This window comes from Hypomesus nipponensis, chromosome 10 (genome assembly GCF_054491055.1).
Source record: "Hypomesus nipponensis isolate SF chromosome 10, ASM5449105v1, whole genome shotgun sequence".
NCBI lineage: Eukaryota > Metazoa > Chordata > Actinopteri > Osmeriformes > Osmeridae > Hypomesus > Hypomesus nipponensis.
The window spans coordinates 10,294,724-10,316,894 of record NC_140370.1 but is presented as its reverse complement, the minus strand read 5'-3'; the positions used below and the strand labels follow the sequence as shown (position 1 = coordinate 10,316,894).

General features: G+C 45.5%; 1 protein-coding gene across 1 annotated transcript in view; it reads left to right on the top strand.

The window, feature by feature from the left end:
- Positions 1 to 22,171, top strand: part of col11a1b (collagen, type XI, alpha 1b) — a 53,679-nt gene that overhangs the window by 11,646 nt on the left and 19,862 nt on the right. Inside the window, exons 5-31 of the mRNA XM_084706749.1 lie at positions 4,540 to 4,665; positions 7,037 to 7,138; positions 7,515 to 7,616; positions 8,842 to 9,141; positions 10,265 to 10,330; positions 10,900 to 10,941; positions 11,227 to 11,289; positions 13,107 to 13,181; positions 13,714 to 13,797; positions 14,305 to 14,361; positions 14,870 to 14,923; positions 15,025 to 15,078; positions 15,416 to 15,469; positions 15,590 to 15,643; positions 16,313 to 16,366; positions 16,482 to 16,526; positions 17,273 to 17,326; positions 17,412 to 17,456; positions 18,234 to 18,287; positions 18,933 to 18,977; positions 19,336 to 19,389; positions 19,624 to 19,668; positions 19,778 to 19,831; positions 19,920 to 19,964; positions 21,221 to 21,274; positions 21,385 to 21,492; positions 21,830 to 21,883. Of these exons, the coding sequence (XP_084562875.1) occupies positions 4,540 to 4,665; positions 7,037 to 7,138; positions 7,515 to 7,616; positions 8,842 to 9,141; positions 10,265 to 10,330; positions 10,900 to 10,941; positions 11,227 to 11,289; positions 13,107 to 13,181; positions 13,714 to 13,797; positions 14,305 to 14,361; positions 14,870 to 14,923; positions 15,025 to 15,078; positions 15,416 to 15,469; positions 15,590 to 15,643; positions 16,313 to 16,366; positions 16,482 to 16,526; positions 17,273 to 17,326; positions 17,412 to 17,456; positions 18,234 to 18,287; positions 18,933 to 18,977; positions 19,336 to 19,389; positions 19,624 to 19,668; positions 19,778 to 19,831; positions 19,920 to 19,964; positions 21,221 to 21,274; positions 21,385 to 21,492; positions 21,830 to 21,883 (1,944 nt within the window). The remainder of the gene's footprint in view (positions 1 to 4,539; positions 4,666 to 7,036; positions 7,139 to 7,514; positions 7,617 to 8,841; positions 9,142 to 10,264; positions 10,331 to 10,899; positions 10,942 to 11,226; positions 11,290 to 13,106; positions 13,182 to 13,713; positions 13,798 to 14,304; positions 14,362 to 14,869; positions 14,924 to 15,024; positions 15,079 to 15,415; positions 15,470 to 15,589; positions 15,644 to 16,312; positions 16,367 to 16,481; positions 16,527 to 17,272; positions 17,327 to 17,411; positions 17,457 to 18,233; positions 18,288 to 18,932; positions 18,978 to 19,335; positions 19,390 to 19,623; positions 19,669 to 19,777; positions 19,832 to 19,919; positions 19,965 to 21,220; positions 21,275 to 21,384; positions 21,493 to 21,829; positions 21,884 to 22,171) is intronic.

Genomic DNA, 22,171 nt, shown 5'->3' with positions numbered 1-22,171 from the left:
GGTCTAAAGTTGTTGATAGTAGAGACAGGGAAAGAGAGAAGGTTAGAGAGAGAAACAAAGAAATTGAGAAAGATGAAATAGAATGATGAGAAAGAAAGTTGAAAGTTGAGACAAAGACCAAGAGAGGGAATTAAAGGGAAGAAAGAAAAGAGAAAGAGAGTTTTCCTAGCAGGTGGACCAAAAGTTGTTGTCCTGGCAGGAACATCTTGTTCCATGGATTATGACAGCTCTCCCTGAGTTGTCACATTCCATGTCAGTGAGACTATTGGCATATGCACTTTGATGACATCCTTGTTGTAATTAGTATCACTGAATAAAGATTATATTTTTGTAGACAGACTGCATCCATGCCTCGAGGACGCTAAATTACCACTACATGTTCACTGTGGTTGCAATCAAGCTTCTTTATTTAACAAAGAGTTGTTTCACATGACTTGCAATCATCAACCTTGCTATCAAATCAATCAAATCAAGTGCAAGTTGAAAGTTAAAGTTTGGTGTATTGAATTATTTTGCATTTCTGCTCAGGTTCCCCCCACCCCCCCACCCCCCCCCCCTGCTCAGAGAGGAGAACCTCCTGTTGATCCCCAGCTAGATTACTGACCATTCATCATGCACCTGGACATGCCTCATAACATGTTACAGCCACCACCACCCCATTCCTCCCTCTGATGTACCGTCCTCCTGTCTCTAGATCTCAGCTCTGGCCGCCCCCCCCCCGGTACCTTGTGAGTCAGCCAAAGCGTCCCAGTGAGCATCCTCGTACACAGTGCTGAGGCTGCAGGTCGAGCTCTATGGTGCTCATGACTTCCTGCTGCTGATGGGAGAGAGCCTGTCAAATGTAAGGGTGGAGGTGGCCATCTACAAAAGTTCAAAACAGTAATTGGAAGGATGGTTTTTGTGAGCTACTACCCGGGAAAGGGCATGGATATGTAATCTGCACATGGCATCGGTCTGTTTCCAATACTTAAAAAAAAACTTTAAACCCAGCTTTAACCACAAAGGCTGCATTTGATGAAGGTTGGGAAAAATCTGGAGATTATTAGACTCCTTCTTTGTCTTTTTCTATTCCTTGGTCAACAGTTGTCCTTGCCTGTCTAGGGTTCTGATGGAGCTTGTTCACCTCCCAGGGAGCAGTCCGACTAGGTGTTTGGAACATTAAGTTCAGGGGTGGGTGGATGGTTAGGGGGGAAGGGAGAAGGGGAAGGACTGAGAGAGAAAACAGATGCATGTCCAAATGACTCAGGTGCTTGACTGCAGAAAAGAGAAGAAAAAAAGGGAAATGGCCATACTGTAGGTGTGCGGAAAGGGATAGATGTGTGTTAGAGGAGTGCGTGGATGTGTAACTTCTAAGTGCTGCCTCTGAACTGTCTAGCAGGCCCCATGTTGCTTGGGAAGAGAGTCACGGCCAGGTCAGGTAGATGACACGCCGAAGTACCTGGCACTCTTCTTGGGCCGTAATTACAGAGTTTGAGGTGTCTTGGTCAGGCCAGGTGAACAAATGTCACTCCTAACATGTCAATACAGAAAACTCAAGGATAAATTGAGTACGGGTGTTGTAAGGTAGTATTTATGTCAAATGAACTGATTTGTTTTGGGCAAACTCACCAAATCCACACCTCCTTTTTTAAGTGAATGTGCTTGTTTTTCCGTGGCCCATGATGCCTTGAGCATATTTCCAGACTTCACAGATGCTTTAATTTCACTACGTCTTCACTAAACTGTTTACCTTTACTTTTGCTATAATATGCACCTGGACCCCGAACCTACAGGCATGTACAGTATCTTGTACACTATCTTGCACAATTTCTTCTTAAAGTAGACAGTTCAGTAGACCTTTTTGGTAAAGCATTAAGAACCTTCTAACCTGTGGTAAAATGTTTCGTACTTATATCCATTGCAGTGGCATGAGATAGTTATGAATCTAAGACAAGCACACCAGATATCTGTGTTATCTGTTACTTCTAAATACCATTATTGTATGGCTGAATTGTTACAAAGTTACCTCCACAACTGAAAAACATAACAATAACTTGTTGACCTTTTGTTTGGCAGAGCAGTAGCAAACAGCTGTGGACCACAGTTGACTCCAGTTTGGGGTCAAGCTCTTGAAGGGGGGTGAGGAGGGTGGCTATGAGGTAATGCCGTCTGGTCAGCCTCTCTGCTGTTTGATCTCCCTCCACTCACTCAAAGTGCCCTTTTCTGAGCAGCGTTTGGGAGCCCACTTTTCATGTCATACTAGAAAGGTCGTGCCAGGGCGGGATTTCATGGTCTGCTGAGGCCTTTTAATATGTCCCACTTGTGGGTGACCAGCTGAGGTGGCAGATTGACAGATATGGGCTTTTCTTGTTCCCAGGGGATTTAAACAATGTTGCAATACTTTATAATGGATGAAAATGTCACTCAGTCGAGGGGAAACACTGCACCGACTTGCTGTGTTGTGAGTTTACACACGCTCTACACAGTGCTGGGACTAGCTACTGTAGATCTGACAGTCGATCCATCTGTCTGTGTATCTCTGCCAAGCCTCTGTCCAGTGCCAGGACAGCACCCCATATTTTCACTTGCATTCTTAGCCGTCTGGAGGAGGTGCCAGACAGATACATAACCCAGACAATTACAAGACAAACAGACAGGCAGAGTGACTGATAGACAGACAGATAGGCAGTGTGACTGATAGACAGACAGGTAGGCAGTGAGACTGACAGCCAGACAGACAGGCAGGCAGGCAGGCAGGCAGGCAGGCAGGCAGGCAGGCAGGCAGGCAGGCAGGCAGGCAGGCAGGCAGTGACAGACAAACACAGACTAACAGACAGACAGGCAGGCAGGCAGGCAGGCAGGCAGGCAGGCAGGCAGGCAGGCAGGCAGGCAGGCAGGCAGGCAGGCAGGCAGGCAGGCAGGCAGGCAGTGACAGACAAACACAGACTGACAGACAGACAGACAGACAGACAGGCTGGCAGGCAGACAGACACAGGAAGACAGAGAGACTGAGACGGGGGAGGGGATGAGGACAGACAGGCAGATGGAAAAGGAGATGCCTTGCCATCACAAATGAGATGCAGCTATCTCTCCGTAAGATTGATCGCTTTTTCCTTTCATACGAAAGACTTGTAAAGAACAGAGGTGTGGCGTTGGGCACAGGGACAGCTGCCGAGGGAGATTAGGTACAGTAGGAGCCGGTTTGGGTGTTTGTGACTCCATAGGTAGAGCATGTCCATAAACTTCATGTCTGTTTATGTGGACTGGCTGTCATTCAGGGGGTTGTCAAGCTACCCAAGGAAGCCTAGCTGTTGAAGTTTACTGGCCACGCATGATGGAAGCACAGGGTTGTGAATATATAATGTGTTCCAGAGGGTTAAGTCCATACAGATGGAGCCCCTGTAATTGAATGTAATCTGCATTGATGTGTTTCCTCTAAAGAGGCCACCCTGCTCGCCTGGGCATGGGCCCTCCTTTGACTGCATATCAGCCTGGCCTAGCCACTTAGAGTATTTACCTGATGGTTCATCCCCTTACTTATTAATACTATAACATGTGTTTGTCCAGAAACCCCTCAATACCCATGGCAGCAGGCCAGGTCAAGCTAGGTCAGTTGAGGTTCTCTGTGGTCTGGTCGGGTGATGGTAGTTAACATTCTCCGCAGCAGCCGCTAAGAAAGTTCCTGGTGGAGAAATTCCTTGGGATAAGATCATGCAACAAAGGGCCCTTGGCCTCCAGTAGGGTGGGAGTGGGGATCTAATTTCCTTTTCCAAATGCTCATGAAAAACAGGCGGCCTCAGATATTTTCACATAAGTACAGACTTGGTTATTTATCTTCCCATTCCTCGAGCAGTAAAGCAGGATGATGCTGTGAAACGGGACTCTCCCTTCCTAATGGCCAGGCGAGGGACTGGACAAGAGGCTTTTAGAAACGGTTGCAAACACCCGCCCTATTCAACATGTGCACACACCAGTCAGACACAATCTCCCCTCGCCCTTTCTTGTTTTCTTAGCTGAGCGCCCAGTCTGCATTCTTTCTTTCTTTCACTCAGTCTGTCAGAGAGAGTGTGAGTGGTCTCAGAGCAGGAGGAAAACCGCTGCTGGATATTCTGATGACAGCGCCCGGTTCAGTCTTAAGGGCCCATGAATGCATTTGATCTTCCCGGGCTACTGTGGCTGTTGTTCCACACATGGATCTCTAACTTATTCTGACAATTGCTTGTTTGTTTTCCACCCTTGTCAGAAAATGTGTGACGTTTCAGAATTTCCATACTGTATCGCGTGCATACATTTGGATGTTAGCAGTACGAGCCCTCTAGGTTCAAATGACCCACTTTCTTTGAATACTTTTCAAATGAAGGACCCTTCACCACCCTTAGCCAGTCGAGACCAGAGGCACATGTTGTCATCCTTTCATCTTCTCCTACCAGTACAGTAGAGCAGAGCTACTGAGGATCTATCCAGAGAAGAGCTGTGCTCAGCTCTCACCCCAGTAGCCTCAGAGCTCCTCAAGGTAACAGTGACCTGTGTTGACGTGCTTTCTTCCTCACGTTCCTCTAGGGTGACATCCAGCAGCTGCTTATTGTAGCGGACCCCAGGGCGGCGTATGACTACTGTGAACACTACAGCCCAGACTGTGAAACCCCCCACCAGGACATCCCACAGGCCCAGGAACCTGAGGATGAGGTCAGTGTCTGAGGGAGGGAGGGAGGGAGGGAGGGAGGGAGGGAGGGAGGGAGGGAGGGAGGGAGGGAGGGAGGGAGGGAGGGAGGGAGGGAGGGAGGGAGGGAGGGAGGGTAAAAGTGGGTTGTGGTGGGTTACAGAGGTCGTAAGGGGCAGTTGGGGGTTCTTTGGTCATGTGACTATTCACATAGTTCAGTGGCACAGGTCACAAGGCTACAAGGCTTGTTCTTTTGTCACTTTGCAAACACAGTATTAAACTCTTCTCAGTGTGTGGAGGCAGGTAACAGGGCTTATTTAGGGGATGTTTCAGGGACTGAAGGATTACGTCACATAGATCATCTCTTCCAAGTTCTCACAGAAAATGAATGTGTTCCACGTATTTGTTGCCATTTCTCAATCCAGTGAATCTGCTACTGGTACAAGATGCACTTGTATTTCAAAGCAAGCTTTGTGTTTTTACTCATCTGGCCAATTTAAGTTTTATGGTTAACTGTCTCCACTGGACCAATCATAGAATCTTAAAAAGACTCTTTAACCAATCCTTCTAACTCAAACTCAAGTCTGAGGTTTTTTATTCACCATTTCAATTCCTCTTTCTGCCTGACATTTTCCGACAGTATTTCACTAAATAACTGATGAGCTCACACTGGAAACTTTCCTTCTTCCCTGCCATGAAGTCTGAGCCTACTTTGGAGTGGTCCTGTGATTTATATCACTAATGAGTTCTCCAGGCTCTGCCTCCTCTCCCGGGGAAATATAAGCCTTCCCTTCCATAGTGAGAGTTCCCAATACCTGGAAAAGTAGAGTTATATCTTTGGGCAGCTTAAGGTACATTTCAATTACAAAACAATGGTAAATCAGGCAAAAAACACAGTTCTGTGTATGAACATATGTCCAAATATTGGTAGCTAGAAGCTTGTGGAAAGGTCATGTAAAATGATGCTTCATTGCTTATTCTCTGCTGAAATACAAGACACAAAACCAGACATGACTAAACCGACAATAATGAGTATGTTAGACAGTAATGCCAGTTGTATTTATCTCAAAACAAGTATTTCTGACCAGGGGTGATACAGGGACCATTCTGAAGAAAAGTCATGGAAATATGTTGAGCATGACTTTGACCCTGGCCTCAATCAAATATGCCCCTGACCCCTACCCCATAATCCTTTGCAGTAGACAGCCACATGTCGAGAGGAACAGTAGAGAAGAAGGGGGCGGGGCTTTTTATGAGCACACTTCAATATTTATGCCTTTCATCCAGCTCTCTCGTCTGTGGTGGCAACGGCCTCAGGCTTGGCCAAGCACTTCAGGTCCATAAATCTACTCTTGTCCACCCAACTCTCTCTCTCTCTCTCTCTCTCTCTCTCTCTCTCTCTCTCTCTCTCTCTTTCTCTCTTTCTCTCTTTCTCTGTCTCTCTCTCTGTCTCATGCTCTGTCTCTCTCTCTCTGTCTCTCTCTCTGTCTCTCTCTCTCTCTGTCTCTCTCTCTGTCTCTCTCTCTGTCTCATGCTCTGTCTTTGACTGGCCAGTTGTTCTCTCTGGCCTCTCTTCCACAGCCAGTGGAAGACAGCCAACCCATCAGGCCTTGGGTCTTTTATTATTTTTACGAGCTCAGCAGTTGTACTGGGACTAATATTTATCCCCCTCTGATAGACAGAGAGATATCAGGGGCTCGCCTGTTAACTTAATCTGCCTTGCCTTTGTTTTGACTGCCCTTGCCTTTTTTATGGAAGGAAATAAAGGTTAAAGAGACCTCAATGAGCAGTTGGACAACATTGGTTCATTCATTATGTTTTACAATCTGTGATGTTTGATCTGTTGTTTCATTCAACACACCTATGCTTAGATCAAAAGACAAGTTCAAAAATGTGGACTTTTCAGCATAATGCTCTTTAGCAACTTTTCATCTGTAAGTCAACACCTTAAATACAGTTCTACCCACAAAACACACGTGCGAGAGCCCATTAGAATGGGCCAGAGGCTATCATTTGTTGTACAAGAAATGGTGAAGGAGTATACATTTTCATTGGCACCACATTAACCCGCTAACATCCTGTTTTATGCAAACAGAGACTTTACTGCAATTCTCATGGTTACAGACATAAACCTCTCAAAAGGTTGTATAAAACAAAACGGGGTTAACCAGTTCATTTAATCCATTGTGTGAAATTTTCATTATGCTTTTTATTTCACTCATAATGGATTAAATGTTTTTTTTCTGTTTTTCTGTCAGTGACTTCAAGTTGACCTCCTTTAGCCATGTAAATGTTATGTCTGACTGACATAGTATACTCCTTTTTAGTTGAAAAATGACTTTATTTACATGTGTGAACTAACTCTTTGCTTGCTCTGACTCTTCCTTTCGTGTCTAGTACAATTCCTATGACTTAGAATACAATGAGTTCTATAACTACGCTGAGGGAGAGGTAGGCACTGAAACTGCCCCAACCGACGCAACTAAACCTGAAAAAGAGGTAAAATATACACCCACAGACGACCCCCACACACAAACACACACACACACTGTTTGGTCATGTGGTCTCTTCTTGTCATTGATGTCGACCCCTAGCCTGCCCCTGTCTCAGGCAGTGTGGCCATCTTTCATTGCTTTGTCTATCACAGCTCCTCCCATCATAGGCAGCCCGTCTCTTTTTCACTCCCCCCCCCCATCACCTTTCATCTTAAGCCTCCCAAACTCCTTTTTTCCCCAACCCACCTTCTCACCCTGTCAGCATTAGCACACCATTAGAGTTAGCATCTACGGAAAGTTTGTTTTTTACTAAGGGGAATGTCATTATTTGAGAAATTCTTAAAAACATATATCTTCTCTGTCTCTCACTCTCTCTCCAGGAAGCTATTGTAGATGAAGAGTACTATGGTGGTGAGTTACACTACGGAGCAGTGGACGGCAGTCAACCTGAGAACCCCACTGACACAGCCAGCCCAGCCGAGGTACTGTCTTCTCCCTAACACAACCACAAAATGCTCTGACCAAAAGGATGCAGTTCATATAAAATGACAAAATTAAAGCATATGCACTTGATAATTACAATAAAGTACACGTGGAAAAGGTTTGAACAAATATACTCTTGACATTTGCTTCCTTGGAGGTTGAACCAAAATAGCAGCTTACTGTTTAAACAAATAAGTCTTATCTTGATGATAATATAGATAAAAGAAAACTCGTGAACTGTGGCCAATGGAAAACGAGCAAGCGCATCTCTCATCTCCCATGTTGTCTCCTATCCAGAACTTGGCAGATCCTTTTCTAATTTGTGCTAAACCATCACATAAAACGTGGCATAATAAAGAACATCCGGGTTTAAACTGAAACAATATGCAGGCAGGAATCCGCCTGCCAAATGTCTGTGTTTCATCATATCCCTTTAGGGGGTAACATGTACCAGGACAAGCTGCTCATTAGACAAGCAGCAGGATTGTCTCGTGAAGACAAAGCACGGTCGGTCCATTGTGAAACACGTTTGTTCCCCCAGGTACAACTATGTACTGTAATGGAACAAAGCCTATAGTGATCGGAGCCTCACCTGTGTGAGCAGCCATGGTTCTGGTTCATCCCCCCTGGGTAGAGAGCTAGGAATGTTCGGAGGGAACACATCAGGGAGGCACATCTGACCTCCTAGAGGTTGTTGGGTCCATGCCAGGAGTGGGGTTTTGGCTAAAATGTCTACTGCTACAAGGGAACAAGAAAAATATCATGACGTGGATGTTCCCCTGCTAAACTCTTAGTCCTATCACCACCACATTACTCTTGAATTGTGTCTTTCAAACTTAATACAAACTTTTAATTAACCCATAAGTCCATGTTTGTTTTTAAACATGTATCATGTGCACCTTTTATTGATTTGAAATTACATTTCTAACTGCCCTCATAATGTTCCCATGTCACATTTGATATAAATATTGTTGTATTCATTATATTACTGGTTGCTTTCTTATTTACTATGAATCTCTATATTTTTGGACATAACATAGTGTTCAAAAATTCTCCTGAGGTCTAACTTTGACACAGCTGAAGCATCAGTATGACGCTGTGAAATCATGCTGTGAAGGGTTTAATCTGTTCACATGCTTTATGACTGCACTAACCCCCACCCTCCCCCCTCCATGTTCCCTCCCCTCATCCACCTGACGCCATGCTCGGCCTCTATTGGTTCAGAACTACGACGAGGAAATCGTAGACGATTATATCACCGGAGTGGAGCAGGTGGGGGTGGACCCAACCGTTGCTGTGGAAACGCCCGCACCAGGGAAACCTATAGATAGCGCGGACCCTGGCGTTGACTCGTATGATTTCAAGGAATACGAAGTGAAGGAGGAAGATGCCAAAGAGCTGGACAAGACTCAGTATGACTATGGTGCCTATGACGATTATGGGACCCCCAGTGAGACCAAACCTACCAGCGAGGATGAGTTTGGGCCCGGGGTCCCTGCTCAGACTGACATCACAGAGAGCAGTGTAAGTAGGGTTGTGGATGTGGTGGGCTGCTGAGGTGGCTCTGTGCTCAGAAAGGCCTCAGATTTTGCTTCCAAGGTTGGGAACACCTACAGTACTCTCCACTTGTTTTTGAATGGATTGCTCACTCTCAAAAAATAGTGTGATTCTCTCATGCTCTTTTTCTCTAACGTAGATGCCCTAGATACCTTCTCCATCTCATTTTACACACACGTTGACCTAGTGTTCAGCTTAGAAATGCACTTCCCACCCCTTGACTCCCTGGCCCGTGACTTCCTGTCAACCCCTTTTATTTCTCAATCTTATCCAGCATGTTTATCTGAAACTAAACACACAGATGACCGAGCAGTTTGTCAGCAGTTCTGTTTTGTCTCGAACACCACACCACAAGAGTGGACATTTCCCCCACAGCTCTTACCAGGGTGGTCAACTCTCTCCCTGTAGCGCTGCTGTCTCCGAGACAGGAAGTGACATGATCCCTGTCTGAACACAAGCTCAGTCTGTGTCTGCCCAGGCATTCATCTTGTATCTGGGCTCATATGGGTCCTTTCCACTGGACCAAGCTCCATTTTGTTTTTCTGGGTGTTCTGTTTTGCCGCTCCTGGATGGAGACAGTGCACATTCTCCAGGCCTTTAGTCACTAGGTGGTTTCTAAGTTCCTCTTGCATGAAGTCACTGTGTGAATAGTGTCAGGTAGCTCCCCTAACTTCATGTGGAGGGTTTATTTCTGTCTGTGGTTGAAAAAAGATTAATACATAGGAGTCAGACCAAAGCCCAAATTATAGAGCCTTACTCTACTTACCAATTATTGTGGTTAACTGTTCCTACTGATGGAACAAGTTAAAAGGAGAAACAGCTATTAAAACTACTTAATTCAACAGTAGCAGTACTCAGCATTCTGACAAGCTCTTTTTACATTTGAAATATGCTGTATGAGACATTGTCCCCTGTTAAAGTGAGGACACTCACCAGGTCCCTGGTTTATTAGTTTTAACGCAGAACTTTGGTGCCATTGTCAGTCTTTGATGTCACCTCAGAAGCTGCACCCGGGGCCTGCCTTTGTACTGGGGTAAACACAGGCTCATCACTTTCAGAGGAGTTCATCTTGTCTTTGTTGTGTTTGCAGGTGTCTGGCGGTACCAGCTATCTGGGAGAGAAGGGAGAGAAGGGCGAGCCAGCCGTCATTGAGCCGGTATGTGTACCCCCGCAGTCACTGCTGTCCTATTCATGCTATTTTTCTATATTCTTCCCCATTTTCTCTCTGTTGTGTGTAAACTCTCTCCCAATGGAATATTCATTTAGTCATATACTGTACATCTCCTTAGCAGCATCAAGCATTTCTCTATATGAGTCTGTTACAATATACAAGGATAGTGAATTCGATGTCAAGGGTCTAAAACAAAAAGATGGTCTTAGTCTGAGGGCCTTTTCCCAGTCTGCTAATTTCACAATATTTTCAAGTGGATTAAGTTATAGTTTTTACATACTGTATGCCTCTTACAAACTGTGTCATAGCTACCAGGGAAAAATCTCCAGATTCACTGAACTAACAGGGTGGCTACAGTGAAATTCTCCACTGTGTATTCCCCTATAGTTAAAAGAAAGTGACAACTCAGCTGGTTAGCTAGTGGAATAAACCCCTGGACATCTTCTTTGAGACTCTTCTCCTTGGAATCCCCTCTAGTTTCTTCAATACTGCACTGCCTGTAGGTTTACTGCCTGCATTAAAAGCTACTGTATCCATTTTTTTTCCTCATCCAGGGGATGCTTATAGAAGGACCCCAAGGAGTCCCCGGCCAGGCAGTGAGTATCACATTCTCCCTGTCTGCTTCCACACATGGAGAACCGTTAAAGCAGGGGAAAATGTCTGACTGGAAAAAACTTGAGTCCTGCTAGCCTGTAAAGAGAGAGCAGCAAGACAGTGGGAAGTGTGTGTGTGCATGTGTGTGTGTCTGTGTCTACGGTTGAAAGATTAAATGTGGTGGTAGTGCTGGTTCCTGTAGCTAGTCTGCAGTGGTAAGCTGGTGTGCTGTGGTTTGTGATATGTATGGCTTAAATGTGTGTGTGTGTGTGTGTGTGTCTTTCCAGGGTCTTCCTGGTACCCCAGGCTTGCAGGGTCCCCCAGGCCCCCATGGAGATCATGGTGAGAGGGTAAGTTGAGAGCTGCCGTCATGCAGGGATTCTAGAATGTTCCATATGCTCCAGAGGGAAACTCTTTTGGTTTGTCCATGGAAGTTACTGCATGCCACCTTAACTATCACGCCCTTCTAAACCACAAAGCAACAATTGCAGTAAATAATTAAAACAGCCAAGTGTGATCCAAATTGAGTTCATATTGGCTGAAAAATAAAACATTAAAAAACGTGTAAGAATTGGTAAAAAATAATAATTACCCATTCTGCCTTTGTTAAAAAAGAAAAAGAAAATAAAACATCAGCAAATAAACAGTAATACTACATTTTGTATTTGTTTTTGACTTTATTGCTCTTTTGGGTAGCTTGCTGTACAATCTTGTACAGGATGGGGGGGTGGGGGGATGGATAATTGGACACAGTTTTCTGCTGCAGAGGAAGCGAGTGAGGGGGAGTGGGGGTAGGGGAGTGGGCTAGGTGAGGAAGACACATGGGGATAGAGAAACCAGATATGCCTGTAAACCCAACTCTCATTATGCCCGGCATTTTGTGAGCGGTGAGACACATAGTTTTGTTGGTGGCTCGCATTGCAAAGCATTCTGGAGACACGTCTTGAAGTACATGAAGAGACGCTCCTCAGCGTGTCAACATCCTTTTCTCAGGACTGCGGGATCCGACCCATTATGTTGATTGATTGGTAGACAGAGTGTAAGTGGACGTCCCACTCTTGATCCCCACTTGTTTTCCCATATGTGGTGAACCCGCCCCCCCCCCCCCCCACACACACACACACACACACTCACTCACAAGCTAGAGGGGTTAACCCTTGGAATACCTCCTTGGAAAGAGTCAGACACACCCACCCCGGCGCTCACGTGACCTCCTTCGATACAAAAGTCTTTTTGTTTCGAAAGGTCAAAATAGTCAGAAAATATTTAGCTGATCCTCAATTCCCCTTCATTTCCTCCCCAGAGGAGGCTTCTCACTGAAAAGCTAGAGGGTGATTAAAAGTGACGCATCCATGTGGTATTGTAGGGGTTCGGAGAGCCGGGGTCCCCTAGATTCCATGTTTGATCAGCACATTTCTCAGCCCCCCCCCCCCATCATCCATCCCCACCATTCCAGCATTGCAGTGTCCCTGTGAACACTAGATGGCGCAGTGTTTTCTGTGAGCCATTGAGGAATGTGCTTTCCCCCTGGATGAGCAGAGGCAGTGGAGGCAGTCAGTCATTCACACATGGGAACGATTTGAAGCATCAGTCTCAAACTTGGGCGCGTGACGAGCCTGCTAAAGAGATCTGAGCTCTGGAAACTCCGTAGATGTTATTTATGACGACTCTCAACTGTAGCCTGCTTCTTTATTTGTTGGAAAAAACTGTATATAATCATTTCAGCATCTGGCCTATTTGATCTCACCACCAGCAAAGTATACCATAGCCAATCTGATGTTTGTATGTAAACAACAGGGTGGGTGTTTAAAGTTGGGATATTTTATAGAATGTGTTCAGGTTGACTCTTTAGTCATGTGATAAAGTTGGACAATGATAGATCAACATTGGTGGTTTATTGACCCACTGTAAAAGCTTATCACGCTGACCAGCCTCAATGCTTATTGTCACAGGACAGACAAATACACCAAATGAGTGTACTCTGTTCATTGTCACAAAGCAAATGTTTTTTGGTATTCATCCCATGTATAACCATTATCTTTTCTGTCTCCCTCTCTCTCTTTCTCTCTCTTTCTGTCTCCCTCTCTCTCTTTCTCTCTCTTTCTGTCTCCCTCTCTCTCTCTTTCTCTTTCTGTCTCCTCCTCTCCTTCTCTCCTCTATTGTCCAGGGTCCACCTGGGCGTGCAGGAATTCCTGGTTCGGATGGTGTTCCTGGTCCTCCAGGTACCATTCTGATGCTGCCTGTAAGTCCCGCCCACCGGTCACACGACCACCTAATCCTCCTTCTCATACATGACAGTCTCTAACCTGTGTGGTTCCTGCAGTATCAGGGCTGTAAACTCCAGTCATTTAACAGTACACCTCATTGCATCACCATTAGCTCAAAGTATTTCAACCAACATCCAGTCACAAATCACTTATCTTGTAAATGTCACGGAGTGTAATGGAGTAGAACCAGTGACTGAGTCCCTGGGCTGCTCAATGGCAGAGCCCCAGTCTGTCTGTGTGGCAGAGTTTGACAGCTTTACAGGTACCGCTCAACACACACACGACGGGGAGACCCATTAGCGGGCCGACTGTGTAAAAGAAGACATCTCCTTTCATGAATGTGTGTTTGCGCTCTCTCTCTCTCTCTCTCTCTCTCTCTCTCTCTCTCTCTCTCTCTCTCTCTCTCTCTCTCTCTCTCTCTCTCTCTCTCTCTCTCTCTCTCTCTCTCTCTCTCTCTCTCTCTCGCTCCCTCTCTCGCTCTTTGTCTCTCCCCCATCTCTCTGACAGTTCCGTGCTGGAGGTGAGGCCCAGAAGGGACCTGTGGTTTCAGCACAGGAGGCTCAGGCCCAGGCCATCCTAGCCCAAGCCAGGGTGAGTGCCACTGAGCAATACATGGAGAGTTTGCTGTATTACGAGGTAACGACTGCTGGGTATTCTTTGCGAACCGTTAGCAAGAGTGTCCCACCTGTATTCTAAACATTCATACGGCTATGGAACTCTTGGCCCTTGGTCATTCCTGGTTTTACAAGCTTCGATGATGTCGTGAAAACAGGGCCAGAGTGAACGCTCACACCCTCTGGGGCCTGGGGAAGTGTGGTGAAAACAGGTCACGCTCAGCAAGGTGTGTTATATGGACACATGGAGCACATTTAGACTGTACATCACACAAGCCCAGTACAGAATGCTGAGCAGAGTCTATGGAGTAGCAGGTGCAACGTTTTGTAGAGAAAGCACTTATCACCTCTCTGTAACTGGCTGTTTCTAATAATGTTCACATCTGCAGCTTTTACTGCGGCCCAAATTCACCCGGCTGATTAGCAGGACATGCAAAAGCTTTGTCCTGATTGTTTTTCGTCCCTGATTTGGTTTGATCCACAGTTGACCATGAGAGGATCTCCAGGGCCAATGGGCATGTCAGGAAGATCCGGCCCAGTGGTGAGTCACCTCTCGTACACATCCTTCTCGTACACATCCTTCTCGTACACATCCATACAAACAAACACGCACACATGCTGAGACACACCAGCACACCTGCACACACACTGTTGTAAACATACATTCCCTCATTCCTCACCCGGCAGAAAAATAGGCTGATGAAAGCACTTTCCTTTAACCTGCCACAAACTATCGACTATACAGTAACTCACGCACACACAAATTCTCACACACATACACACACAGTATTATTTAATACCAGTTGAATCCCTAAGACTCATTTTGGCAGCTGCATGTCCTCATTACCACTAATGTCTTTATATAGCGCCACCGTAGAATAAAAAGTGTGCACTGTAATTTAGGTTATGTTCAAAAGAGCAGAAGAGTATTTAATCAGGATGATGTATTTCTCCAGTTTAGTTTAACATCAAACTGAAATTTATCACAGAAATAAAGGCAACCAGTAATGGTGTGTGTGTGTGTGTGTGTGTGTTTGTGTGTCGCATAGGGTGGACCTGGATCTCCTGGACATAAGGGTGAAAGTGGCGACTCTGGACCTCAGGTTACATCTTCCTCCTCACTCTGCTTTCAATGGTCTCTTGACCAGTACTGTATGTTTTCCTTTGATAACAACAAACATTAACAGCTCTGTGATGTCTTCAGGGCCCTAGGGGTCTTCAGGGTCCTACCGGTCCACCAGGGAAAGGAGGAAAGCGGGTAAGAATGACTGTCCCTCTTGGTAAACCCTGCCAGTATGTGTTTTTTACTATAATAGTATTTCATGTTTTTCCTAGCCAACATCCATTTGGCAGCGTGGCCTGTCTTTGCAGGGAATATTCTGAGTGTTTGTAGTTAAGAGGATCGCACTGTGTTCTCCTTGGCTAGGATAAACCAGCAACCTTCCATTCAATTATTTACTGTCTGTGCAACTTAAATAGCTACAATGTGACAATGGTGTCCTAAAAACATGAAGTTCTCAATTATTTGTACAGATGTTCTTTTTAATGTAACTAGTTTGGACCCTGACATGTGTGTGTGTGTGCCTGACCCACAGGGCCGTAATGGAGCTGATGGTGCCAGAGGAATGCCAGGGGAGGCTGGAGGCAAGGTAAATACTGGAGATCTCTTCTCTCACAACCCCCAAGTCATTGCACATGGCGCAATCTGTGATCTACGGCAAGAAGTCCAACTCTTGTCAACCTGTGTGTTCTTGTATCTACTATCACAGGGTGACCGTGGTTTCGATGGCCTGCCTGGTCTCCCTGGAGAGAAAGGACACAGGGTAAGAAGGGTCCTCGGACACACCTCGTGTCCATTATCTCCCTGTCCATTATCGTTGGTGGCATGGACTCGCCAAGCCACATCAGACTTAGGCCTAAACTGAGCCTTAAAATACTCTCAGAGAAAAAACAAGTCAAGCTACCAATCAGTTTAGTCTATTCTCCCCAGGCGCAGTGCGTTTTGCCCTCGGGGGCCAGGCGACATGCACCCTCAACCATTAGGCCTCGTTAGAACAGGGACCCAATTACAGTGGGCCGCTCTTTTCCTCCAGAAGCACTCAGCTGCCTTTGAACCGGGCCTGTGGAGGAGAACGCCTTAGCAGAACTCTGCTGAGTTTGGAGTTTGTGGAATGCTCTGCTGATTTTGGAACTAAAGGGCCAACGATCACAGAGGGTGTATTTGTAGACCCAGCACTGGGCTCTTATTCCTAATCCTGTCCCAGGTAATTACAGGGCACCCAGAGGCAGCCCTGCCGGCCTATAGGCCTCCCAGAACTCTCTCTATATATAGTGGAAACAATGTGAGGGTGTTGGCCATACTTGTGATTCTGATTTGTTTCTATATTCTTTTTTGGCTCTTTTTCTCTTGCTTTTTCTCTCTCTCTCTCTCTCTCTCTCTCTCTCTCTCTCTCTCTCTCTCTCTCTCTCTCTCTCTCTCTCTCTCTCTCTAGGGAGAGCATGGTTCCACCGGCCCCCCAGGACCACCAGGAGAGGATGGCCCCAGAGTAAGTGACCCCCGACCCGCAAACCATCCTACCCTAACGGCTTCTCGGCCCCATACCTTTTCTCCCTCTACCCTGTGTTCCTCCCTGACCCACTTCTCCTTCTCTGTCTCTCCAGGGAGAAGATGGAGAGATCGGGCAGAGGGGCGTGGCCGGAGAGAGCGTAAGCCCACATGCCCTAAAGTTGCGGTCAGACCGACTAACAGAGCACCAGCTCCCGAAACCACAGCGTAGTGATGACTAGCTTACCTTCACGCCTCCATCTCTGTCCTCAGAACAACATTGGTTCCAGGCCACATGCCTGCATCCTCCCCTCCACATCTATTAGAGACAATGACTTCAGCAGAGGAGCCCCTCCTCCTCCCCACTCCCCACTCCCTGTTACATTCCTGTCTGTTAGAGCCATCCTATCAGACATGGAAACTCTGTCCATGCAGACTAGGGGAGGGTCATGCTGTCAGGAAGGAGAATTAGCTGTTCTCACATTACCCATGAGAAAAGGCTACATTCTCCTTGCCTTCAGGACATGGACCATGGCGTTGTGTGAGAAAATACCTTGGTTGCTGCTCCGTGCATCTTGTTAAGGCTCACTCAACCCATATACTTGCACACCATTATTTCCACAAAATGACAATTGAAGGTTGTAGATATAGAACATAGTGGTTCAGTTTTTCCCTCTGTCTACCCTACTTACTACCATCTGTAGTTACCATATTTGACCACCAGAGTTCAGTATTTCATGTACCTAATCACTAAAAAGCCACAGCGGTTGCTAATGGCTTCAGTGAGGTGTCTAGTAACTGCCACCATCATCTATAGTCAATAACGTTTCAAGAATAACACTTATCTATCTTACTTAGTACATATGGATCTGTATTTGGTGTAACTCTTCTTTCCGTGGCTCTGTAGGGTCCTAGAGGGCTGCTGGGTCCCAGAGGATCTGCTGGACCTTCAGGACAGCGTGTATGTTCTCCTCGCATCAACCTCACACTACTACCATTGAAAGACACAGCTCTGTCACCATACTAACAAGTTGTCGTATGTATAGGGTCTACCTGGACTTGATGGCCAATCAGGACCTAAAGGGAATATGGTGAGTGTTTAGTAACTAAGTTGGAAATATACACTAGAATAGTTAGGTGAACATCTAGTGAACTGTTCATACAGATTGTACTGTGCCTGCAGATAAGATAAAGATGATGCTAAAGAAAGAAAAAACTCCCAAAAGAAACTCCCTCACACATGGACTTCTTGCCTCATTTCCAGCAAGCCTAGAACCCCCTCACCCATAGTCACTGAAACGTTATTATAAGCCCAGTGAATCATCCAGGTTGGGGATCTGCCTTTTACAGCTGTACACACAGTCGCTCCCAGAGGCCTTGTAACAGTTGTGTTTAAAGGCTGTGACACAATAAGTCTGTGTGAGCCGTCAGCAGGGATGTGAAACAACACATCGCTTCCAGTCAGTGCTATTATTTTGAACCCACAACCAGATGGATGTGCTGCCACACACAGAGAAAACCATTGCACAAGGTTATAACTCAGAGTGAAAGCCATCTCGTGTAGGGGTCTGCTCAGTCAAACATAGGATCAGAGCATGGCATGGGTAGGATAAAAACAATTTTCACACTGAGGGCAGTGAGACAGTGGGTTTGAATTACTGTCTCTTTGATTCACACAGTTGAAATACTTTTACCGAAGAAATCCCACTCACTTATTAATAATGTAACTGTAGATTTGTAAGATTAACTTCACTGCTGCCATGGTAGCACATACAGAATGTGGATGAATTCAATAATCTATAGGAAAGGTTTGAGTACATTGAAACAACGTTGTTAAAGAGACACGGATTTCCTCTCTCTTTCCTCAGGGTCCACAAGGAGAAGGAGGCCCTCCTGGCCAGCAAGGTATCCCCGGACCACAAGTAAGTATTCTCTCTCTCTCTCTCTCTCTCTCTCTCTCTCTCTCTCTCTCTCTCTCTCTCTCTCTCTCTCTCTCTCTCTCTCTCTCTCTCTCTCTCTCTCTCTCTCTCTGTCCTCTTCAAGCCTCTCAGCTATATCTATGGCACGGCGGGGAGTACCTTGACCTTGGATGGTCACACTCATGTTTTTTTAATCACTCAGATCTTCCTGTGTTTGACTTTCCCTCGCCCCTCCCTCGCCCCTCACTCCCTTACTCCTCGTTTCTTGAACGTAGGGCACGCTGTGGAATATCTCTCAGGACTTCCAGGCTTTGTTAGCTACTCAGAACAGTTGGCTGTCATCTTTAGAATGTGTTCTGTTAGTATAAGTAATGGACACACATCTTGGATGGATTTGCTGCTGTCTGCCCCATGTCACTGTCAACTTGACAGCTCATTGGAGGAAATTCGATTTTGGATATCTAACATGAAACAGCTTGCCTCATGGTAGTAGTGTATCAAGTATCCATAGCCATAGAGATCATCACAAAGTCTGTCCTGATTTCCAAACCTAGCTGTAAGACAAGTTACTTCAGCTTTTTAGTTCAGGTATGTGACTATGAAACAACAGGTCGCTAAAATGTCGTGTCATTTCCTGTTGTCTTTCAGGGTCTGGTCGGACCTCAAGGCCCTATTGGTCCTCCTGGTGAAAAAGTGAGTCTGAAAGCATCCAGTCGATCCCACACTCCTCCTGCTCTTATGTTAGAGATAGGTTTCATAAGTGATCCAACAGAGTCTTAGCTCTCTGGCCCTATACTTCTCCAGGCTCTCTGCACACAAATAGGAAGAACACACATGAAAATACTTGGAACCGGCTCTTCCATATGCTGTACTGTACACTTAATATAGCTCACATACTCAAAACCATTTCATTAGGGGTATTGGTTAGCTATTTCATTGGGGAAACTCTTTTAGTTAAAACTGTGGGTTAGTTGTGTTTACCCATGGATGTCTCTATCCCTCTCGTCCTGTTCACCCCTTTGCCTTCCTCTCTCTGTTTTGCTACATGTAGGGACCTCAAGGTCGCCAGGGTCTGGCTGGCTTGGGCGGTGCTGACGGCCCTCCGGTGAGTACTTCTTCACTTCCTGTCGCAGTCTGTCACAACAATGCTTTCAAGTCAAAGCATTGGGTGAAAAGTGCTGTCTAGATCTAACAGATGTCCCTGTGTGTTACTTGCCACTGTTGCTTCCACCTGCACTTGCCACTACTGTGGGCTTGATCTTGATCCTCATACTTGAACTCTGAAGGGCTGAAGCTGATGCATTTTGTAACAGACTTTATCCCCAAATCTCTCTTTCAGGGTCACCCTGGGAAGGAGGGTCCTCCAGGAGAGAAAGGGGGGGTTGTAAGTGTCTTACTGTCTAAACCGGATCATTTGAAACAATTCCATCAAAACAATTCTATGGAGTGACAGTTGACTAAGCTGTGTTCACTCTCTCCTGCTGGGTTCTTAGGGTCATGCTGGGCCAATGGGCTCCATCGGCTACCCTGGGCCTCGTGGTGTGAAGGTACCATATAAGATCTTCTGTCTTGACCTTTGAACTCTGTTGATTGCCCCCTCTTCCTTCCTGTCTGACATGCTTTGTCTCTCCACAGGGTGCTGAGGGCATCAGAGGTCTTAAAGGTGGAAGAGGAGAGAAGGTAAGCGGGCCCCTCTGACCCCCCCCCCCCTCCCTCCCTGACAAGCTCATTACAAAACGCTGGTTCTTTTTTTTTCCACTTAAATTTTTATTTCAAAATTCACAGTTCACAATCAAAAATAATACGATAAACAAAAAACAAAACAGGAACCAAACAGAAAAATTTGGCTTGGGAGTTACATTTCTCGCAGTACTTCTTTTCTCTTCATGTCTTCATCTAAGTAATTTGTTTCTGTCCATATTCCTCGTCGCCGGTACAAAACGCTGGTTCTTAATGCATACGTAACATAACAGTCATTTAGTGGTGGATTAGCTCATTCATTTGTGTGTTTGACTGTTTGTGTGTATTTCCTGTGAGTGTGTGCTCGGGAAGGATTTATGTGTATAAGTGGACTGAAATACTATTTGTAGATATGCATCTTCCTGGTGGGTTTGAGCCATCCAATGATATTGGATTAAGTAGAAACCCCATTAAGAGCCTGTAAAGCTTGTTAGAAGCACACACCATTGAGGGGTAATGGAGTGCATCACATTCATCTGGAACGAGGTTGTTTTTACTGTGATCCAACTGCTGGGCTGATCTGGAGCCATTGTTTTCTGCTGGTCCATGTGGAAATGCTTTGAATATTTACCCCTCGCTCTGTTTATGAGATATTCCACTGAGTCAGCAAAATTGGACCCCTCTGGGTTTAGATTACAGTATGAATGTGGATTTGATTTAATAAATATTTTGATTGCATCGCTATTTCAGTCAGTGGTCATCTGTTACTTCCACAGAAGTGTGAACCGACACAGAGGCAATCCTAAAGCTGTGTAGTTCATCACCCTATCTCTGTGTATACATTTTTTTATAGAACATCGTTATTCCATTTTCACCATACTGTCTTATTTGACAGACAAAACACCACAAACATTGGTGAACTGCATTCTAATGTTTCACCAGCAGGTGTCAGAACTGCTTGCAAGCACCAGATCTAGACATTTTATTGTATTTTATTTTCATCATCACATTTTATTGTACTGTATATGTTCTCACCATACGTGAAAATAACACAAAAATACTACAAATAATTTGTATTCCCCAAACATGTATAGAAACGGCAAACAATTTGTTTTTAGAATGTAACTATTTTAAGTTTTGTGGCCAGCAGGTGTCAGTACTTATCTATAGAATTGTAAAGAACATGTTGTCAAGTGTACATGGTAGAACACAATTCAATTGATGGATCGACCAATATATCTATTCTCTTTCTATAGGGAGAAGATGGTTTTCCAGGCTTCAAAGGCGACATGGGGCTCAAGGGAGACAAGGTGACTGTTTGTAGTTAATGCTCAGGAAAATCACCCTCCCCATTGTCAGAGGAGAGAATAATATATACGTTTGTCTGTGTGTGTGTGTGTGTGTGTGTGTGTGTGTACAGGGTGAGGTGGGTGTGCTGGGCGTCCGAGGAGAGGATGGTCCTGAGGGCCCGAAGGGTCGATCTGGTCCCAACGGGGAAGCTGGACCAATCGGCTCTGCTGGAGAGAAGGTACCTGATCTGATGGGATCCACTCATTATTAGATCCAACTGAGCAAACATCAAAATTGTGTCTTGCTATGAAAATGAATAGTATAGTTATATATACAGTATGTGTGTCAAAAATATCATAATTGTCACGTTAACGCGATAATTAATTAAAATACTAAATACATAGAACACATGTTAGTGCCATAAAGTCTTGACACATAAAAAAAAAACACGTTTTCACAAGTTTGTTCAACAATTTTACAGTGCTTAAATGTTAATGTATTTTCAGTGCCAGCAAAGACAGTCCTCAAGCGAGCCGGAACTTCTTGTGATGTTGTTAATGTTATGTTCTTTTTAGGGCAAACTCGGAGTCCCGGGATTACCTGGCTACCCAGGAAGACAAGGCCCTAAGGTGCATAATCAAAACTGGATGTGTGTGTGTCTTGATGTACATCACTGGCCCATCCCCAGACACCTCCTCCTTCTCACCACTCGCATCAGCGTGCCCCCCTGGAGATGAGGTCATGTATCAGACTCAGCAGCTACTCCCAGCTTCTCATCTCTGCCGCTGGCCTAGATATAGATACAACACATGCGGTCTCACCCAGGTCCAGTCCCAGCCCCAGGTCCAAGCATGTAGAGGCTGTGAGGCTATAAGGAGGATGTGCTGTACCAGCTGTTTCTGTCCCTGCTCTGTCAG